At 48.0% G+C, this 22,306-nt stretch overlaps 1 protein-coding gene across 1 annotated transcript in view; it reads right to left on the minus strand.

Moving 5' to 3' along the window:
- Window positions 1-18,296, minus strand: part of LOC138295511 (mitochondrial amidoxime-reducing component 1-like) — a 139,285-nt gene extending 120,989 nt beyond the window's left edge. The window contains exon 1 of the mRNA XM_069233861.1: window positions 17,869-18,296. Coding sequence (XP_069089962.1) covers window positions 17,869-18,131 — 263 coding nt within the window. The 5' untranslated portion in view covers window positions 18,132-18,296. The remainder of the gene's footprint in view (window positions 1-17,868) is intronic.
- Between the last annotated feature and the right edge of the window lie 4,010 nt (window positions 18,297-22,306).

The following is a 22,306-nucleotide window of genomic DNA, read 5'->3' on the forward strand; positions in this document are numbered from 1 at the left end:
GAAATTGCAATTTGCGATTCCCTAAAGGGCTCTGTACATATGAAAAGCCATTTAGCATTTAGCATTTCTTAACGGCCTGAAATAGCAATTCGGGCCATTAAGGAATGCTAAATTGCATTTGCTCAACAGTACCAGTGCCCTTTCGAAAACCATATTGTACTTCAGATAAAACAGTCACATGCATTGCCCAAAACTGAATACTGTTTAATAAAAGCCTAGGATTTCTACAGTGGAATCTAGAAATGAGCTATGCCAATAACTGGAAGTATCTTGACTATCTACTTTCCTAAAAATAGATATAATGATCAAGGTTCTCCATTTTCCAAGGAAATTCAGGGAGACACAAGCTACTTTTAATATACTCGTAATTTAAGGAGACAATAGTTCCAGGTCCATAGGGAATTCAAAGCAAGCTAGGTTCTTGCTCTCATTTAGGGTTGTGGTTTAGAGGATTAATGCTCCCATGAATTGTAATCACTCTGTTTGATCATTGCGGGAGCCATGCCCCTGTAAAACGTACCAGAATGTTATATCCACTGAGGCCAGATAAAGACACTTCTAGTGAACACTTAATACAATTAGCCTGGTGGCCTGTGAATAAGGGTCCAATATCTGAGTCATTATATAATACATTCCAATGTCTCTTCAAAATTTTTGAGATTTCATTATGTTCTTTGTTATATGACATTATCATTCTTATGTCCTGATCATCACCAATCTGTGAGTTTATTAACGGTTTCCTTTTCAAGGTATGTTCTCTACATGTTTTTGGGCTTTTATCATACTCATTCTGGTATTATTATGATCATAACCTCTTTTTATGAATCGATTTTTTACTTCCTCACATTGTTCTAACATCACCCTCTCCTCTGAACAATTTCGTCTGACTCTCAAAACTTCACCATATGGTATACTTTTCAGTAGGCTTTGGGGATGAAAGCTTGTACCATGTAAGAGACTATTTGTTGATGTAGGTTTACGATACATGGTTGTCTGCAATATTTGATTATGCACATAATCCTTGATATCCAGAAATTCTATCTCCTTTCTATTGGTTTTATATGTGAATTTTAAACCAACTTCATTAGTATTCAAAATCTCCAAAAATTCCTGAAACTCCTTTTCTGTTCCCTTCCAAATAATGAACAAGTCATCAATAAATATAAAACATTGTGGTATTTTTTCCATATATTGGTTATTTTCCTCTCTCCAAGCTATTTCTCTCTCCCACCAACCCATAGTAAGGTTGGTGTAGCTTGGAGAGAAGGCCCTGTGTGTGCTGAGTGTGATATGTATGTGTGCCTATGATGTGAAGGTGCAATTTCAATTTTTTCTACTACTCTCTGGGTTTGTGAATGGCGTTTTTGCTGCAAAGGATTGTGGATTGTGTAGGGGTGTGTTATATAGTGCAGTGAGTAGGTGTGTCAGGTGTGTAGATGTATGTCAGGTGTGGGGTATTCAAACTATCCAATGTGGTATGGTGTTCTGCCTGATGTGAGTTTTGACCGTGGCGGTTCGCACCGCCAATGGTTTTCCGCCATGGAAAAACCGCTATGGTGATTTATGGCTCTTGACCTGGTGGGTGGATTTTTGTCAGGCTGGCGGTGCTGGAACCGCCTCTTTGCCACCCTCCAGTTACCTTGTGGTCTCAGATCTTTTTTTTTTTTTTTATTCTGTGAAGATTCATCAAACAGCACCAAAGTTATTAGCAAAACAAAAAACGATTTTTCTATGGAAACTAGGTCCTAACTATAACTACCTAGTGGTGACTGCCACTAGCTAATGTGTATATATACACAAACACAAACATACTCACACAAATTAACAATCCATGCACCCTAAAAAAAAAATCCCTTCCCACCCGAAAATTCCCTTACCACCCAAAACCCCATACCCACCCTAAACCCTAAAAATTCCCTTACCACCCAAAAACCCATATCCACCCTAAACTCCCAAAAAATCACCCTAAAACGTAAAAATTCCCTTACCACTTAAAATCCTATACCCACGTAAACCCTAAAAATTCCCTTACCACCATATACTCAATACCCGCCCTAAACCCTAAAAATTCTATTACCACCCAAAAACCGATAACCACTCTAACCCCTAAAAAGTACCCTACCACCCTATAATCCATACCCACCCTAAACCCTAAAAATTCTCTTACCACACAAAAACCCATACCCACCCTAAAACCTAAAGATTTCTTAACCACCCAAAAACCCATAGTTACCCTAAACCATAAAAATACCCTTACCACCCAAAAACCCATAACCACCCTAAAACATAAAAAGACTCTTACCAGCCAAAAACCCATACCCACCCTATAAATATATATATATTATTTTTTAAGATATTAATATATAGGTAGCTATAGTTAGTACCATGTTTCCATCAAAAAGGCATTTTTTTGACTTGCCTATATATTTGGCATCATTTGACGAATCTTCACAAACTTTTCCCCAAAAAAGTGACCCGTGATTCTTGTTGTGGACGAAAAGTTTCGGGGTGAGCCATCAAGTGGGGACCAAAAAACCTGTGTTTCCCTTATTAATTCCCATAGGAGTTTTAAACACGACTACAGCCAGAACCACTGGACAGAATTACACCAAATTTGGCGGAAAGGTAGGTTTTGGTACGCAGATTATGCTTCTGCATATTTGGTGTAAATCTGTTAAAGGGGAAATAAATTTGTATATGTAGGGCAGCAGATCCTTCGCAATGATTTCGCGACAATCGTGGCGTATTCATGAATGCGTATGCCAGCAGGAATGCTGGGTCTGGTTGGCCACAGCCTGACCAGAAAGTTGCAGCCACCATTTTAGGTTCTGGACCCGGTCCCCAGGGCTGAAAAATTAAATGAAAAGTGGCATAAGGAGTCATGGTGAAGGAACCCTGACCCCAGAGATGTAATCTAGGGTCTGTGAGAGTGAAATTATGTCTTTATAAATATTTTTAACCCAAGGTTACAGGGACGTTATAGTTAGGTTCTGAATTCACTTGTACAAAACCATGGAAATTCAGCAGTTACAGTTATCGAGTTATTTCAAGTAACTATAACTCGTGCCTTAAGGTAACTATAACTCGAGCCTTTCACACGCACAGCTCATTACGCCACATATTTTTTAATTACCTGCAGTATGCTTACATTTACCTCTATTTTCGTTGTAAAAGTCATCGTATAAAGACATAGGCGGTCATTCCTACCTTGGCGGGCGGCGGTCGCCGCCCGCCTGGCGGGAACCGCCAGAAGACCGTACCGCGGTCAAAAGACCGCGGCGGTCATTCTGTCTTTCCCGCTGGGCTGGCGGGCGACCGCCAAAAGGCCGTCCGCCCGCCCAGCGGGAAAGCACCAGCAACGAGGAAGCCGGCTCCGAATGGAGCTGGCGGAGTTGCTGGTGTGCGACGGGTGCAGTTGCACCTGTTGCGATTTTCAGTGTCTGCCATGCAGACACTGAAAATCAATGTGGGGCCCTGTTAGGGGGCCCCTGCAGTGCACATGCAAGTGGCATGGGCACTGCAGGGGCCCCCAGGGGCCCCACGACACCCGTTCCCGCCAGCCAGGTCCTGGCGGTGAAAACCGTCAGAACCAGGCTGGCGGGAAGGGGGTCGGAATCCCCCTGGCGGCGCTGCTTGCAGCGCCGCCGTGGAGGATTCACAGGGGCAGCGGGAAGCCGGCGGGAAACCGCCGGCTTCCCTTTTCTGACCGCGGCTTTACCGCAGCGGTCAGAATAGCCCCAGAAGCACCGCCAGCCTGTTGGCGGTGCTTCCTCCGTCCCCTACCCTGGCGGTCTCAGACCGCCAGGATAGGAATGACCCCCATAATCATTGTAAAAATAATTGTGGTAAGCCTTTCGCTGTAAGGGCATTTTCGTGAAAAATCCTTCCCTGTAAAGGCCTCTTGTTGTTTGGCCTCCGTGATAAAGACTGTTTGCCATGAAATGCTTGTGTTGCCTCACAGAATACTCCTAGAAAAAAATGTGCATCTCTTTGCAAATGAGTGGATATCTGTTTTAATATTGGTTAAAAACGTTGTCATTAATAATGATTGCTTTGCACTTTAACAATCTCTGCTTGCGCAACTTCTATGAGAAACACTGGATCTAAAGAGTAGAGAATAAGGGCCAGATGTACAAAGCTTTTTGCATGGTGAAAACAGCTAGATTCGGTGTTTGCGCCATGCAAAAAGCACATAGCGATGCTCATTCCCATTTTGCGAGTCGGTAACCTGGTTACCGACTCGCAAAATGGGAATGCGACTCGCAAATAGGAAGGGGTGTTCCCCTTCCTATTTGCGATTCGCATCGCGATGTAGAATTGCTTTGTGACCGCGAACGCGGTCGCAAAGCAATTTGCAGTTAGCACCCATTTCAAATGGGTGCTAACCCATTCGCAAAAGGGAAGGCGTCCCCATGGGACCCCTTCCCCTTTGTGAATGGCCTTGTAAACATTTTTTCAGAGCAGGCATTTCATTTTTTCGTTTGTATTGCAACTCTTTTTCCTTTAAGGAAAACGGGCAGCAATACAAAAAAATAAACTGCTTTATTCAAAAGCAGTCAAAGACATGGTGGTCTGCTGTCTCCAGCAAGCCACCATCCCTGTGAGTGCTGCGAATCGGAAGGGGGTCGCAAATTGCGACCCACCTCATTAATATTAATGAGGTGGGTCTTTGCGACCCCCTTCCGATTCGTAGATGGTATCAGGGACACCATCCTGCATCCGGGTCTGCGACTTGCAAATTGCGAGTCGCTCAGACTCGCAATTTGCAAGTCACAAACTCGGAATTTCCTACATCTGGCCCTCAATCCCTGCGTGCACTGCAGATTTTTCACCCACCTCCCAGAGCATGGAAGAGACTAACCTCCATTCCTGCCTGATTTTCTGTTTAAGCAGTTGGTTCTGGGCGTGTTAAGCTATTCTGCTGGCTCATAAGGTAAAATGATGTCATGTTCCCGAGCAGCCAAGCCTGCTTTTGTGTTTGGAAGGGATCGAATATCCTGATACACAGGAAGTTGTTGCCTATCTGTACTGCAGTGGAACAATTGGATGTGAACTTTTCTCCTGTTTGCTCTATGGAGATCTTCACTTCTGATGTTGTGAGATAAAAATACCTTGTAGAAAGGAAGATGTTGCCAACTCTGAACTATTCCAGAGTACCAGCTGGAACTGCACATACCGTTTATACCCTAAAGCTGGGTTATGGACCACGCTTTCTAAATTGAAAGGTGGATTGCTCCCAAGTAGCCAATACTGATGATTTGAGAGTGTTCACTGAAAATAGCAGTGCTACCAGAACTTATACAAATGTTTGATTTAAAAAATATTTCTATGTTGGAGGCCGGCACTAGTTGCCTTGCCTACAGGAAAAATATGCAACCTTTTCAGTGTCACCACAGTGGCTTGTCTTGCACCAACGTTTTTGAGAGATGTGAGGCTACAACAGACCTGTTTATTCAGTGCATCCAACCTTGTAGAGTCCATTCTAGCTAGAAGGCCTTTGACACAGAGAAAAGGCTAAAACTGAAAAACTTCCAGTGGGGTTACGATACCACTTTCTACCTGGAAGAGGTTACTTCTGAGTTAGCCCCAGAGTGACCTAGATCCTGGTCAACCATATGGAAGACAAAGGAGTTTCACTGTTTCCATTTAATTGTGCACTTCTCACAGAAAAACATTTTACACGTTGTTTCAGTGCTATACCAGGAAGGTTTTCTTCTATATATGTATATAACTTTGGGATGTTTTATCAGCTTTTTGTCAATGCTGTGTTGCTTGCAAACTTTCCAACATTACAGATACCAAAAGAGGCTCGACTTTGAGTCAGCCTACAGGCTCCTTTTGTTATGCACTGCCAAACACTCTTAACAGGGCATAGTAAAAATGTGAATAAACAATATTTCAGATCCATAAAAATCTGAACATCCTAATAAGGGATGCATACTGTCCTGTGGAAGAAGGCCTAAGATAAAGCATTGGAAGAACAGTAGAACAGTGCAAAAGGCCGCAATGTCATTAAGCTTTACTTGTTCTGCAAGCATATGAGTAGCTTATATAGTATGGTTCTGTTATGTATCACTTCTATAGTGAATAACTGGATAGAAATCCAGCTATTCTCTGCAGTGACATCATAACAATGTGTAACCACTGTTGTGAAGTCACAAGAGGAAAGAGCTTAAATGCCCTTTGTTCCACCATCTCACCTGGGCATCCAGAGACCTGTGAGTGGAGAAGGAATGACGGTTGGCAGTCTCACCTGCCATCTTCTTCCTCCCTCTTGGGTCTCTCGAGTCTGCAGGGAGGTGGGGGGAGTGCAGGTGATGCTGTGCTTGTATCAGCTGCCTTCTCCTGTATCAGCCCGGGTCTCCAGTTCTCTGCAGACTGGCACTCACAGGACAAAACAATCCGCGCTGACAAGTGGTCTCACAAGCTGCTGTCACTGCGGTGCCAGTGCTCCACTCTCAATGTGAGAGTCGAGAGCACACATTTTGGCAGGGAGAGGGAGGGATGGGACGGAGGGCTGGGCAAGTGGTTGGCAAGAGGTCATGTATTTTTATTCAATGCTTGTATTTTAGCACAAGCTGATTTTTTCGCTGGGTGGTGGGATGGGTGGCATTTGGCCAGGATTTATTTTGTCGTTTCGATGGCATTATATATGTATGACTTCCCCAGAACCCCTATATCCTCGTTAATATGTTGGAAGCAAGGGAATGTCATTTGGGGAGCCATATATAATATAAAATAATAGATGGCTAACGTGTGACTAACAGGATTTGTTTACCTCGAGGTTCTGAGGCTCATCATAGACAACTTAAGCTTCACTCTTGTCAATCTGATGTCACTGAAACCTCCCTGGTGAAAACATATACGCCATTTACAGTACTTCTATATGGTATGTATAGCTCTCACTGAGGGTCACTAGCATGAATAGGTTCAAAAATGGATTATTTACTTTTGTGTCATAGCAACAGCAGGAAACAAGTGTTGGTTATGACCGCTGCCAAGTCATAAACAAATTCCTGGGCATGCTGATAGAGCTTTCAGAGAGTCTGTCAGTGCGCTATGGCTCTTTGTTCCGATAGTGAGCAGTGAGCACATCTTTGTGTGGGAAGTGGGAAGGATCATTCAGAGCAAGGTAGGGTGGGACGCGGGAGACAAGGTATTATTTCTACATATTCACCATGGTGAGGTATATTGAACAGAGGATGATGTACAGAGCTTAAAAAATCTACTTTACTCACTGTGGCAGTCACAATTGATCAGGTTGAGCTATTTTTAGGACTTATTCGCCCCTTTTGGTGAGTTGGCAAAGAAAAGGTGCTCTGTTCAATCAGAAAGTGGAGGGGCAATAAAAGATGCCTTTAAATCTTGTTCTTATGTCACACTTGCTCTGTGTTCAGAGACAGAGTTGAAAAGTTAGTTTGTCTTACAATTAGTTTTCCTTCTGACTGTAGAGTTCCAGGACTTGGTAAGGTGAACTGTGTGACCTGCTGTTTAGAGTGTAAAACAAAAGGATAGAGGGTGTCGTGTTTTTCCTAACACACAATATTTAAATGACTAAGTCAACTGTGTAAACATTCAAAATATATTTCAGTAGTTGTGAAAGCCCACTTTTTGTATTTCTGCGTTATGAAAAAAAAAAATTAATAGGATGAAAACAAATCAGAATACTTTATGTGTTGATGTGCAAAGGATAAGGTTTCTGAAACCCAATTTTCACAGATTATTAATACACTATATAGTTTTATCAATAAAGCTGCAAGTTAGTGGAAAGGTTTTTGGACATTTCTTGGAAATGTACTGTTTGCAGATGACAATATGCTACCACATCACAGTTTAGTAAGGTAGTTATTTAAAGTTAGTGTTTAAACAAACAGACATACTCTTGCCCTGATGGCAATGCTGTTAGTAAACTAAAATAAGTCATGGGTCAAGTGTCCCCTATATGTGGGCTACATTCGTGTGATACATGCAGCAAACTTTAGTAAACTTAATCGAACAAAAGAGGTTTTTTTGTACTACAGAAATGCTGAGCTCACACATCTGAAGGTGCAATCATATGTGAGAATGACAATAAAGGCAACTCTGTAAATTATTTGCCTGGGATCACACAATTTGAGACCCGTTTACGGGTCAAGTACATTACAGTTAGGTCGAGCAGATTATTTAAGTTACTTGACCTGCAGGTCAAGTAACATTTTTATGATTTTTTGAGGCCTGTTGTAGGTGGGTGGCAGGACACCAGATACCTGGTCTACAACAGGCACACTTTCCAAAAGTTGTTCCAGGCGCAGACCAGGACGGTGACCCTATTATCATAAATTCATGGCTGGCCTGGAGGCAGCGCATTCATTGAAAGAAAGAGTGGCCACAAACAAGCTACTCCATGTTTCACAGTGGAGGAGGCAGCCGCTGCACTATAAAGAGGAATCAGGGATCCCCTGCAGCGAGTGCAGTGAGTGAATGCACTTGCCTGCATAGGGATATCTGTGGTGTCTATAGGACCCCTTTTCCCACCTCCAGAGGGCTGTCCTAAGGGGGTATGCAAACAATGCCTAACCTTTAGGTGGTGCACTGTCAGTGCACTCCTTAATGGCCTGTTTGCCTCTGAGCCCTCATCTTTTATAGGGCACAGACACAGAGACACAGTGATTCCCTTATTTGCATGAGGCCACATCCACATGCCAATGAATGAATGCCCTCTCATGATAACAATGGCGCTACATCTCTGCCACTGATATCAGTATTACAGAAGGGGCCTCAGATGCATCTGTGTCCCAGAGGAGCACAATGTTGACATGAATGCCCATTGCACAGCCGTGGCACTATGCATAATGCGTCCCAATATTCTTGTGTATATTGGTGGCAGGGGTAAATGTTTAGTATTGTACAGGAGAATGGCAAGTTGAAAGGTATTCTTTTTTTTGGATGGGGTTATGATGCCCAGAGAGTGGTGGAGGTCGGCGACAGGACACTATGGCCCTCATTACAACCCTGGCGGTAAATCCCGCTTACCGCCATGCTGACGGCCGTCAAAATACTGTGGCGGAAATCCGTTAGAGGTATTACGATTCACATCTCGTAATCCGCCACAATACAGACACCCACACAAGTCCGCCATACCAAAGGTCAGTGATAAACTGGCGATAGCAAAACCTACACCGTCACGCCAACAGAACTATGCCCACACTATCATGACCCACGAATCAACGTGGCGGTCATTCAACTGCAGTAATCAATTGGCGGTTCACACCGCCGCGCTCAAAACACACTTACAAAACACAACCACATTGGACAATTCAAAATACACACACCTGATACATATACACACACCACACCCAATCCAATATAAAACACCCACCCACATTACCCACAACCCCTTACAATGCCATTTTTGGAAGAAGCAGAGAGAGAGATAATAGCAAACACAACACCAGCATCCACAGGCACACAACACCATCACTCATACAACATCCACGCACCTCAAAGAACACACACCAACACATCCCCCCCACACATCACAACAGACAGCACCTCACACATCACCCACACCACATCATGGAACATCAAAGACACCCCAGGTTTTCTGAGGAGGAGCTCAGGGTCATGGTGGAGGAAATAATCTGGGTAGTTCGGATCGCAGGTGCAGCAGACATCCATTGCTAGGAAGATGGAGCTATCGCAGTGAATTGTCAACAGGGTCAACGCAGTGGGACAGCATCCAAGAACACGGGATGACATCAGGAAGAGGTGGAACGACCTGGGGGGGAAGGTGCGTTCTGTGGTATCCAGACGCCAGGAAGCTGTACAGAGGACTGGCGGTGGACCCCTACCTCCTCCCCCACAACTAACATGGGAGGAGCAAGTCCTGGTAATCATGCATCCTGAGGGCCTCGCAGGAGTAGCAGGAGGACTGGACTCTGGTAAGTCAACCCTTTACTACTTTATCCCCTCACCCTACCTGCATGCCATCACAAACTCCTACCCCTACCCTCACACCCATCACCCCAACACCCCACAGATACCCCACTATCACAACCCACACATCCCAATTCCAAGGTCTGCATGTCACACCAATGCATGGACACGCATCACCAAAGCATGTCCAGTGCAGATACTCACCCAGGCCCCAAAATTAACAATCACACAAGGCCGAAGACAATAAGGCAAGCTCAGGAGTAGCGGATAACTCACACTTTGGACAAGAGGGCACACACAGATACAATAACTATGCATTTACCCCCCAACAGGACCCCTACCCAACGTCACCGGACAGGAGATCCAGTCCCCCCACAGAAGAGGCCCACAGTGACGACAGCAGCTCTGCACGCCTGGATCAGGATGACCAGCCCGGCCCATCTGGGACCTCGGGACAGTCGGTTCCCCTGCCACAAACAACCACAGAACCTCCCCCCTCAGGAAACACCCCCACAGCACCCACCCAGCGGGCCCATGCCACTGTCCCCAGGACACATCAATCAGCAGTGTGTCCACCACTACAGGGACCCCAGGCAACCCCACTAACCCAAGACAATCAGGGACCTGGGGTCAGTGGCAGTGGGCACACGGTTCAGGGGACAGAGGCACAGGATAACAGGGAAGCTGGGAGGACTGCTGTGCGACAGGGGGAGGACAGGCCCAGGGAACCCACTCTCCACGAGGCACTCTCCAACATCATGGGAGCACACCATCATTCCCAGGAAACCATGGGCACGGTACTGGCCAAGTTTCAGGAGACCCAGCGGCTGCAGGAGGAACACTACCTGGGGATCAGGGTGGACTTGAAGTCCATTAACAACACCCTGGTCACCATTGCAGGGGTGCTGGCAGACATGGCCAACACCAAGAGGGACACAATGGCACACAAACGGGCCCCTGACACTAGCCTGAACGATGAACAGAACTCCACCTCCGCAGGCGCTAGTGAACAGGAGGTCCCGCCACAGGTCCAACAGGCCACTAGAACCCCACTCCCTGCAGAAGGAGAACCACCCCGCAAACAGTCCCTGCGATCCAGGCACTAGACAGAGAACATTGCCAAGACTCCACCAGGAAATAGGACTCTCCTGATAGTCACCTTTCTGTCTCACTCAGTTATCCTGTCCACTTTCAACTGCCATTACTCCACTTCCTATGCCCCCTTGGAAAATGCACCTGTGATGCCAATAGACTGGACTCTACCATGGACATTCCTCCACCATCACCCCAGCCCATTGCACAGCCCCCTCCACTTATTAGCCCAGAAATAAACACCCTTGAATCACAAATCAATCTGGAGTCAGTCTGTACTTTCACAAATGTGTTATTGCAAACTTTCAGAATAATAGCAATGTCAATGTTCATTTCCACATACCAATGATAGGCAGTTGTTGGGTAGCAGTAAACATAGCAGAGGCAGAAAGTGGTACACAGATCTGTAAAATTGGAAGCCAATGTGAACTGTCAGGGACCATACACAGAGGCAAAAAGCCATAATCATGCAATGTCCTACAGTAGTCTGATATGAAAGGAGCAGTGCCAGTCACTTACCTCTGTCTCACTGGAAGTATTGCATGATGGTGTTGTTTCGGTTCTCTATATCTTCTTCTTCAGCCTCCTCTTCTTCACTGTCCACAGGCTCCACAGCTGCCACAAGACCAACATCAGGCCCATCCTCCTGCAGCAAAGGCACCTGGCGTCGCAAAGCCAGGTTGTGCAACATACAGCATGCCACGATTATCTGGCACACCTTCTTTGGTGAGTAGTATAGGGAGCCACCTGTCAGATGGAGGCACCGGAATCTGGCCTTCAGGAGGCCGAAAGTACACTCAATTATCCTCCTAGTTCCCCCATGTGCCTCATTGTAGCATTCCTCTGCCCTTGTCCTGGGATTCCCAACTGGGGTAAGTAGCCATGACAGGTTGGGGTAACCCGAGTCACCTGCAAATATAGAGGGACAACTGTGAGACATACAGCAACCATTAGGGACTCTCCCATAGCCAGACACCTATGTAATCTGTGTTGGGACCTTGGGCTCATCTATTAGCCACACCAGGTGCCTCTGGAGTTGCCCCATCACATAAGGGATGCTGCTATTCCTCAAAATGTAAGCGTCATGCACTGAGCCAGGATACTTGGCATTCACATGTGAGATGTACTGGTCTGCCAAACACACCATCTGCACATTCATAGAATTGTAGCTTTTGCGGTTTCTGTACACCTGTTCCTTCCTGCGGGGGGGGACAAATGCCACATGTGTACCATCAGTGGCACCAATGATGTTGGGGATATGTCCCAGGGCATAGAAGTCACCTTTCACTGTGGGAAAATCCTCCACCTAGGGGAATACGATGTAGCTGCGCATATGTTTCAGCAGGGCAGACAACACTCTGGACAACACGTTGGAGAACTTTGGCTGTGACATCCCTGATGCCATGGCCACTGTTGTTTGAAAGGACCCACTGGCCAGGAAATGGAGTACTGACAGGACCTGCACTAGAGGGGGGTTCCTGTGGGATGGCGGATAGCTGACATCAGGTCTGGCTCCAACTGGGCACACAGTTCATGGATTGTGGCATGATCAAGTCTGTAGGTGATGATGATGTGTCTGTCTTCCATTGTTGACGGGTCCACCAGGGGTCTGTATACCGGAGGATGACGCCATCTCATCTTCTGCCCCAGCGGACGTGGCCTATGGAGGAGAAGGGTGAGCAGAGGGTCATACACCACATAGCTTGCACAAGGCTGTTTAGAACAAATGTGATTTAATCTGTGTTTAGCGCTGTATGTCCCTATTCCTGCACAAAACTGCTGTGACGCAGTTAGTTGGCCTGCCATGTGGCCACCTGAAATGGCATCTGCCTGACCTGTAAGGAGGGACAAGGGGAAATGAGGTAACTGCGCTGGCATTGTACACCGTCGCAGTAGGCGGATGAAGACCGCGGCGCAATTCAGCACTGGTTATCATTGGGCCCTATGGGTTCCAGGAGCCAATGACGATGTACGCCGGCGGTGACGGTACACACCGCTGCGGACGTGACCGCCATTTTCTATCTGTTCACTCACTTCATACCTGACCTTCAACAGGAGAGGACCTACAGTGCAAGTGCTGCTGTGACCTGAGTCTGGAAGCGACAATGGCTACAGTGTCCAGGGAAAGGGCCCCTGCCTTCACTGCAGAGGAGTTGGACAAACTGGTGGATGGGGTCCTCCCTCAGTACAAGCAACTCTACGGTCCACCAGACAAACAGGTGAGTACACTGTGAGCATGACAGATGGGACATGAATGTATGGAGTGGCGTCGATGGAAGGTACAGGTGGGGGGTGGGCAGAGGTCAGCATGTGAGGATGGTCAGTGTATGTGTTTGTGGGCCAGGGTGGATGGTTGTGGCCAATGAGTAAGAATAACCGGACGGGGGAGTAAAATCCATTCCTACTTTACATTTCCTCTACGTCAGCGCCCACCAGAAGAAGGGTATTCGGCGTGCCATCGCCAAAGAAGTGCGGACCCTGGGGTTCCACCATAGATGGAGCACCCACTCTGCAAAAGATGGGACGAACTGTGCCGCTGGACCAAGAAGGCGGCGGAGGCCCAGGTGGGCATGGCCTCCAAACATGGAAGGGGTGCACGTCACACCATGACCCCCTGATGTACTGGATCCTGGCGGTGGCATATCCGGAGTTGGATGGGCGCTTGAGGGCATCACAGCAGCCACTAGGGGATGAGTACTGTCTCATGCAGCTGACTCTGCATGCTTTTTGAGGTTTCTGGGTGTGGGAAAAGGCCTGTGGGTTCCCCTAGGGCAGGGCAAGCGTGCCAGGGTAGATCCATTGTTGCCATTCCAACCCCAAAAGTCGTAGTGGCTCTCTACACCTAATCAGGCTCCTGTGGGTTCCAGGTGTGCATCAAATGGGTATAGGCACAGTCCACCATGGGCATGTGATTTTCCCCAGAACTGTTAGAGCATCGCCTAGTGCATAGGGCTGCTCCCTGTGTGTTGTGTCCGCCAACGGTGGTGTTGTTGCAGGCATTGACCATGTCTCTCCTCTGTCTTCCCCCCCTTTTTGTTTTGTCACCCTGTCCTTGTGTGCATTAGCATCATCTGGCGGAGGAGCAGTGGCACCGGAGCAGGAGGGAGCTGCAACCCACATGGCCCTGGGGGGTGAATGTACAGAGTCTGAAGGCACCAGTGGAACGGAGGGCGAGGGGAGCTCTGCGACGGGGACAGGAGGAGACACCAGCGACAGCGACTCCTCCTCTGATGGTAGCTCCTTTGCGGTGGTGGGCACCTCTGTGCCCACCGCAACAACAGGTACAGCCGCCACCCCCTCTACCAGCACCGCCCTCCCAGCAGCCCCTCATCGAATCTCCCATGCCCGCTCACCCAGGAGGGTGGGCAACTCCTTTGCCCCAGGCACCTCAGGCCCTGCCCCAGTCAGCCCTGCTGCCCTCAATGAGGAGGCTATTGACCTCTTGAGATCCCTCACTGTTGGGCAATCAACCATTTTGAATGCCATCCAGGGTGTCAAGAGGCATTTGCAGCAAACAAATGCATACATTCATTCTGGCGTGGCAGCCCAACAGAGAGCATTTCAGGCTCTGGCCTCAGCACTGATGGCAGCCATTGTCCCTGTGTCCAGCCTTCCCCCTCCAACTTCCACTACCCAGACCCAATCCCCCACCTCAGCCTATCCCAAGCACACCATCAGACCAGCATGCACACTCATCAACACACAAGAGTGGACAACATGGCAAACATAAGCACCACACATCCCACAGGCACTCACACAAGCACCATCCCCATGCAGACACGCCACCATCCACTGCCTCCATTGTGTCCCCCTCCTCCACGTCCTCCTCTTCCCTCCCAGTCTCGTCTCCACTCACACCTGCATGCACTACATCCTCAGCCACTATCTCCATCACCAGCATGCCCATCACCACACACCGCTCATGTGCAATCACCACCCCCACTACTATTCACACGTCCCCTGTGTCCTCTCCCAGTGTGTCTGTGAGCCCTCCTCCCAAAGTACACAAACGCCGGCACACACCGCAGCCATCCACCTCACAACAGCCTCCAGCCCATGCACCCTCACCCAAATTCAGCAAACGTACACCTCCTACAACCACTACCTCTTCCTCCACTCCCAAACCTCCCTCCATCTTCCCGTCCCAGTGTGTCTAAAAAACTTTTCCTCACTAACTTTGACCTCTTCCCTACACCTCCCCTCCCCCCCTCCTTCCCGTAGGGCCAGGATGTCCAGATCCCAGCCCAGCACCTCAGCCACGAAATCATCCAGCACTGTGGTCCCTGCAAGTCCTGTAACATCGCAGGCCGCACCCCTTAGGGCTGCCAGTGCGCCACCTAATGAGGCCAAGGATCACCCTATTCCGCCACCTGCCAAGGTGAAGAAGGGGACAACATGCCGTAAGGACAAGCTGCACCAACCAAGCAGCAAGGCCTCCTCCAAGACAAAAGAGGACAGTGCCAAGGTCCCAGCAGCGACTTCCAAAGTGGGACAGGGACATAAGGCTAAAGGGAAGTCAACTCAGGGCACGGAGCCTCTGGGTGAGAGACTGGTGACACCCCTTCTACAGGTCAGAACAGCAACCTGTACTACGGTGGACACCGCCGTAATCAGTGCCACCTGCACCGCCACCTGCACGGCTACCTGCACGTCTGCTGCCTCTGATCCAGTCCCCAGCATCATCCCCAGTGGGCAGCCATCCGAGGCTGCGCAAGACGGCCTGGTGTCTCCCTCCACAGGTGCTGACACATGCACCACCGCCAGAATGTCCGCTGCTGACACCGGCGCCACCACCGTCACCTGCCCCGCGACGTACTCAGACTGTGCCACCACAGCTGACATGGACATCAGCCCCAGTGGGCAGTCGGCCGAGGCTGCAGGAGACGTCCGGGACCCTGCACAGCGTACATAAGGCACCACAACCAGCACTGGCAGGACCAGCAGTTGGCAGGCTGAGTCGCCGCAAGGTGGAGTGTGTCTCTGCCTCCATGGAGTATCATGCTACCTGTTCCCAGGAAATCTTGTGGCTCTGACACCCAGGTGCGGGAATGGGAACTGCCACACACCATGTGAAGCACTCTGGGCACAAAGCCCCCTCCAGAACCAGTGAAGAAAAGCATCCACTCACCCAGTCCTTGGCAGGATGAAGCATTCTGGGCACAAAGCCCCCTCCAGAACCAGTGGAGAAAAGGATCCACTAGAGAGACTATGGCTTTGCACTCCCCAGGACCAAGCAGTGGGCAAACCACCCACTTGAGAGACTTGTGAGACTGTGGCTTTGCACTCCCCAGGACCAAACAGTGGGCAAACCACCCACTTGAGAGACTTGTGAGACTGTGGTGTTTCACTCCCCAGGACCAAACAGTGGGCAAACCACCCACTTGAGAGACTTGTGAGACTGTGGCTTTGCACTCCCCAGGACCAAACAGTGGGCCCTCCCTCCCCTTCCCCCTGAGGTGCCTGTTTTTTTTCGACCTGATGCCCCAGCAGTGCTCTCTCCGTTTAGAGGCAGGTATCATGTGTGGGCTTCGCCCATGCATTTTGGGACCACTGGTCCACGGACAATGAATGGAACACTATCCGGACTTGTGTAGTTGCTGTACATATTTGTATATACTGATCTGTTACAGACCTGTTTCCATATCTGAATTTTAGATGATTACACTTGTTACAATCATTTCCTTTTGTCCTTGCGTTCTTCCAGAGGGTTACGGGGTGTATATGTAATGTTGAGGCATGTGTTTGTGTGTATGGTGTTGTGGGTGTGGGGGTGGAGGTGTTGCGTTTGTGTGTCACTCTCTTTTTCCTCCCTCCCTCCCCTGTATGCTAGGTGCAGTACTCACCGTGGTGGTCGCCGCCGTCTTTGCTGCTCCTGGTAGAAGAGGAGGTAAACCAACATTGGTAGCACCTGTAACTCAGGCTCCATGGCGTCCTGGTTCCTCGTTGGGTGTCGAGAGGTGAGTGGTTTCCGTTCCAAGTCCTGTTTCCGCCGTGCTTTTGATGGCGTTGGTACCGCCCCGGAAAAGCTGGCGGATTGGTGCCTTGTAATATAGTGGGCGGTACATTGTCTTCCGCCTGTCTGTTGGTGGTTACTGCCGCGGTGTTTGTTTCTACCGCCGTGGCGGTCGGAGTGTTAAAGTGGCTGTCTGTGTTGGCGGTGTCCGCCATGGTCGTGATTCCATTTTTTTTTTTACAGCCGGCCTGTTGATGGTATTACCGCCGCTTTAACACTGATCTCCATGGTAGTAATGAGGGCCTTTGTGCCAAAATGGGGGGGGGGGTGCTGCAGCCCATGTTGTGTATGGCTCCTCTATGATTCCTATACCCATGTATAGCTGGTGCAAGCAGAGTAAGATGATTTGGGTGAGCCATGCATGACATAAAATTGTAGATGGATAAAAGTGAATAATGGGGATTTTTTGCACCTTGGGGTTCTGAGTGACATTATAGACACCCCGAACTTTGCTTTTATTCTCCATTTGGTGTCGATCTGAAAAAAACAATACTGTTATCCAGCTATGATGCTAAATATATTTGTTAGACTGCATTAGTAAAGTTCGTGCATTTCTAACAAAGATATCGAAAGTCCACAGGTCATATGTGATAGGTTCAGTGAGTCCTGGTGTTCTAACCAGCAGAATTGTAACCCTATACCTACACCAGTAAAAGAAAAGCTGCAAGTTTCAGAATTCAAAGTGCCATTGACTAAAGTAAAGACGGGACTTGCTGAAAGGGTGACAAATGACATTGGACGATTAGGCAAATGCGCTCTAATGAGAAAAGTATACAATACTGTGTTCTCACATCTAACATGCGGTCCCCCGCTAGTTAAAATGTTTTTGCACCGAACAGTGATTCTACCTGTCCCGGAGCTCGCCATGCTTCAAGCCCAGTTTGGTGCACTCGGCTTCCTCCAGCGGGATCCCTCTGCAGGACTTGACGGGGTAAATAAAGAGCTGTGAAACCACCCCGACCTGCCGCAGCTCCCTTCTGCTCCTGCGCCTTTTTTTCCAGAGCCAGGATGCGGTCAGGCCCACCCCGAGCACAGCCGCACAGAGGAAGGCAGCTCGGTGCAGGGAGAACAGCCGCGCGCCCGCAGCCAGGAGTCCGGGCGCAGCCGCCATTGCCCCAGAAGGATTCAAGCGCGCGACAGGACACTGAGAACGGAGTATTGCGCAATTTGAAGGTACTTCAATTTGATCCGAGTTAGTTCATTTTTGGCAAGTTGCGGCCAGCTGAGGAGTTGAAAACAAGGGCATATTGTGGTTCGCTGTTTCCAACTCGGCAGTGTCCCAGTTCATACCCACGCCTTTTCCATTAACTGTTTCCACACTAGACTTACTCAGTTTGCGTGTTACATAATGGACAACATGAATCGTGCCAGATTCTTCCAGAGTAAGCACGTGTGCACAGGAGCAGAACAAACCCAGAGAGGGCCCTCTGCAAAGTACATTGGGGCAACCTCTGACTCCCAGGCAGGCTTTCAAGGGGGAGATAACTCGTGGCTAGGAGCCCTGGTGCTTCCCTGCACTGCAGGGAATGTGAAACATTACATGTGACTTCGTTTAACCATTATTGGTTATATTTTATAATCCACCACCATTGTATACTTATTTTTAAGACGGGTGACTCTAGAAGTGAATTTTAGAGAGGGCACACATTGGGCCACATATAAAACTGGTGGGGCCACCTACAATGGTCAGTCGTAAACAGTGATTTAAATGGAAATATGGAAGAGCTGATACTCATGGTCCAGAGTACCTATTTGCTCCTGAGAAGCTCCGGTACTCTCCCACTGAATGTATTGCAGCGATGCTGCGAAGTACAGGTACTCTCCCTCTCCCTTTCAAATTAAAGTACCGGACAGTACCTGCCCATTTAAAACTATTATATATATATATATATATATATATATATATATATATATATATCATTGTCACCTCCTGCTCCGTAAGGGGCCACAGACCCTGCAGGGCGGCCTGGGTTACTGGGGCGAAGCATCCCACAGAAAATATCTCCCAAACACGAAAAGCCCAGGCACCAGTCCATGTTAAAATCCAAGCATTTAATAGCATTTCTGAGCAGCAAGACAAAAAATCCTGACGTGTTTCGGCAACAGCATGCCTTGTTCACAGGTAAGTAAGAGCAGGTGTGAGCGAGCCAGTGGTTTTTAAATACACAGTCATGTGACTTCAATAACCAAACTCCAACTCCCATAATGCACAGTTCCAAATAAATAACTTCCTGAACAGCAATACAAGGAATACATGAAAACTAAGAGGAGAGGCACACTGTCTCCTTCCTATCCCTTGCTCACCTCCATCACAATATATTTCTCGGATAAATGCCTTGTTTGTATGAAGGTGTGCGGGTCGGTCATGTATTCCTTGTATTGCTGTTATCATGCTGGGCAGCAACTGTAAAAGCAAGTGGACTATCAAGTAATGGATACCGAATGCACATAAGAACATTTATATGGTGAACTGAAGTGCCTGTGATGCTATTGCAGCTATATGGAAATTAAGCGCTCCAGTTCCGGAAGTTATTTATATGGAACTGTGCATTATGGGAGTTGGAGTTTGGTTATTGAAGTCACATGACTGTGTATTTAAAAAGCACTGGCTCACTCACACCTGCTCTTACTTACCTGTGAACAAGGCATGCTGTTGCCGAATATATATATATATATATATATATATATATATATATACACATATACATAAAACACCTACTGACATCCGTCAGTACATAGTTATAGTTAGGACCTAATTCCCATAGATGAAGCGTCTTTTGTTTTGCCAATAACTTTGGTGCCATTTTGCTAAATATTCACAAATATTTCAAAATGCATACACAAATTCATTCAACTGCTGTCTTGGGGTGATCCATCAAGCAGGGTCCAAGAAAAAGGGGATCCCAAAATGTTTTTTCCCCATTCAATTTTCCATGGGGTTTTGAATATGACTACAGCCTGAACTGCTGAACAGAATTACACCAAATTCAGCAGAAAGGTAGGTATTGGTCCAGAAAGATCACTTTTTTGTTATTTGGTGTAAACCAGTTCTGTAGTTTGTGAGATATTTAAAGAATGTGGATCCTCCACGGATCTGTCAGTCCCATGTCACTATCTGACTGGCTACCAACACTTCGGGACTCAGACTAAGCTGTATCCTCCCCAAAAAATGTTACAGCAATAATTGCGGAAAATACACAAATCCTGGCAATTTAAAAAGAACAAGCATGGTCTCTTATGCTTGTTTACACATCAGCCCTTGGATTGGCCAGTTCCCTGGGGCAAAACTTCATATTTATGTAGGGGAAGGGGCACACCTCTCCCAATGGTCAAGCTCGGCCCCATGGACGGCCACCTCCCCAGAGCTAGGCCCATATATGAGGGGAGTCACACGGACCCCCCTCCTCAGCCCATTAGGGCCCTGCGGACCACCACCTCCCTGGGGCCAAAAGGATGTACTGAAAGGAGTGGCATTTACATCCCGGGGACCACTGTCTCCTCAGGGCTTAGCCATGTTTAGAATGGGAGGGGGGCTGCGTGGCCCCCCTCCTGGGACATTTGCAGCCTTGGGGATCACCTCCTCCTCAGGGCAGATCCTGCAATAACAAAGGAGGAGGGCTGCACCTGGAGCCATTAATGGCCCTTGGGACTGCCACTTCCCAACAACGGCGGCTTCTTATGTCCCGAGGTTCCCACCCTCAGGACATAGTTGTTTGCTGTCGCTTGGGAGGAGCTTTGACAGCTCCTGCCATGCAAGAGCAAACAGTAAGTCACCTCTCCCTCTCAGTGGGAGCAGACTTTTCATCTGTTTTCCTGCCCGCTGTCAAGCAGAAAGGAAAACAGATGAAAGAATTGTTTCCACACACATGGAGCAGCATTTTTTGCTGCTCTCTGTGTGCGGGAGCAATGCCGGCTTTCACTGGAGGCGGGGAGCCGGCAGGGACCGCAGAGGATTGGGGCTCGCCACGCAGGCCCCAAAAGTACACTTGGGTGGGGCCAGGGCACCCAGCAACAAGTGGCTGGGACCGGGGAGATAGGTTCCCCAGGGCCAAAATCAACCAAGGGAGAGGGGCCGCGCAGTTCCCCTCCCCCTTTTAGTAATTGGCTTGGCCTCAGGAGTGGGAACCCCAGGGCCAAAACCGGCCTAGGGAAGGGTGCTGCGTGGGCCCCTTCCTCTCTTATTAATTGGTCAGGCCCTAGGGGATGGCTTTTCCTGGGGCCAAAATCGCCTAAGGAGTGGGGCCATGCAGCCTTTCTCCCCTTTCACTCATTGGCCACTGTTAGACCTGGTGCCTCAGGGTGGTCTTACCTCAGACATTTTGCCTTTACCTCTTGTTTTGCTGTTGTATATTTTTGTTGGCCATAGGACTCTGAGCACTTTAACACTGCTAATCAGTGCTAAGGTGCATGTGCTTCTCCCCTAAAAGCATGGTAACATTGGTGTTGGAAAATCATCTTTTTGCCCTGTTGACCCCAATTTTGTTGTTGACTGGTGCTGATGGTAACTGACTCTGACTGTGCCCCTGGCTTTGTTAGCCAGAGACAGGCCAGCGCTATGTTAAAACACACATATGTAGTAGAGTACAATAGGTATTAGGGTACCCTTCAATTGGCCTGACAGACCCTGTAAGTCCTTAGTATATAATAGGGCAAGGGGGTACAATGTGCCTACAAGTCCTTAGAATATAATAGGGCATGGAAATTAGATGCCAAGCAGAACATCTGTATTTGCATGTGTGCACTGCTGTGTGCTTTCTGTCATTTTAAATGCAGGCCTGCCTTGCAGCCTGTCTTTAAAAGTTCAATTCTTACCATTTGCATGATAGCCCTTATAGGTCCTTAGTAGGTAATATGGCAAAGGGGTGCCATCTACCTATAAGACCCTGGTATATAGTAGGTCGTTGAAGTAGAGGCCCAGCAGAGTTTCTGCTCTTTGCATGTGGGCACTGCTGGGGTTTTTCTGTCGTTTTTAAATGCAGCCAGACTCTGCGGACTGCTTTTAAATGGAAATGGTATCCCAGTTTGACTTTGGGGATATGGGCACTTTAAAAGTGATAATCTACCTTATTCTCACATATTAGCTATCCCCAGAGTTTCCCCTAGTTATCCCGGGGTTGGGGGTCATGTAACTATAAGCAGGGTCCCTATAAAAGATGGTTTATAAACCCTGGTAAGGGGAAAAACTGCTCATTTCATTTTTCCCCATTGTAGATTCTGGGCTCCATAGGCTAACATTATAATATTATATTTTATTGTAGATATAGGAGACAAAAGCGTAGACAAGTC

The sequence above is a fragment of the Pleurodeles waltl genome, chromosome 5 (assembly GCF_031143425.1).
Source record: "Pleurodeles waltl isolate 20211129_DDA chromosome 5, aPleWal1.hap1.20221129, whole genome shotgun sequence".
NCBI lineage: Eukaryota > Metazoa > Chordata > Amphibia > Caudata > Salamandridae > Pleurodeles > Pleurodeles waltl.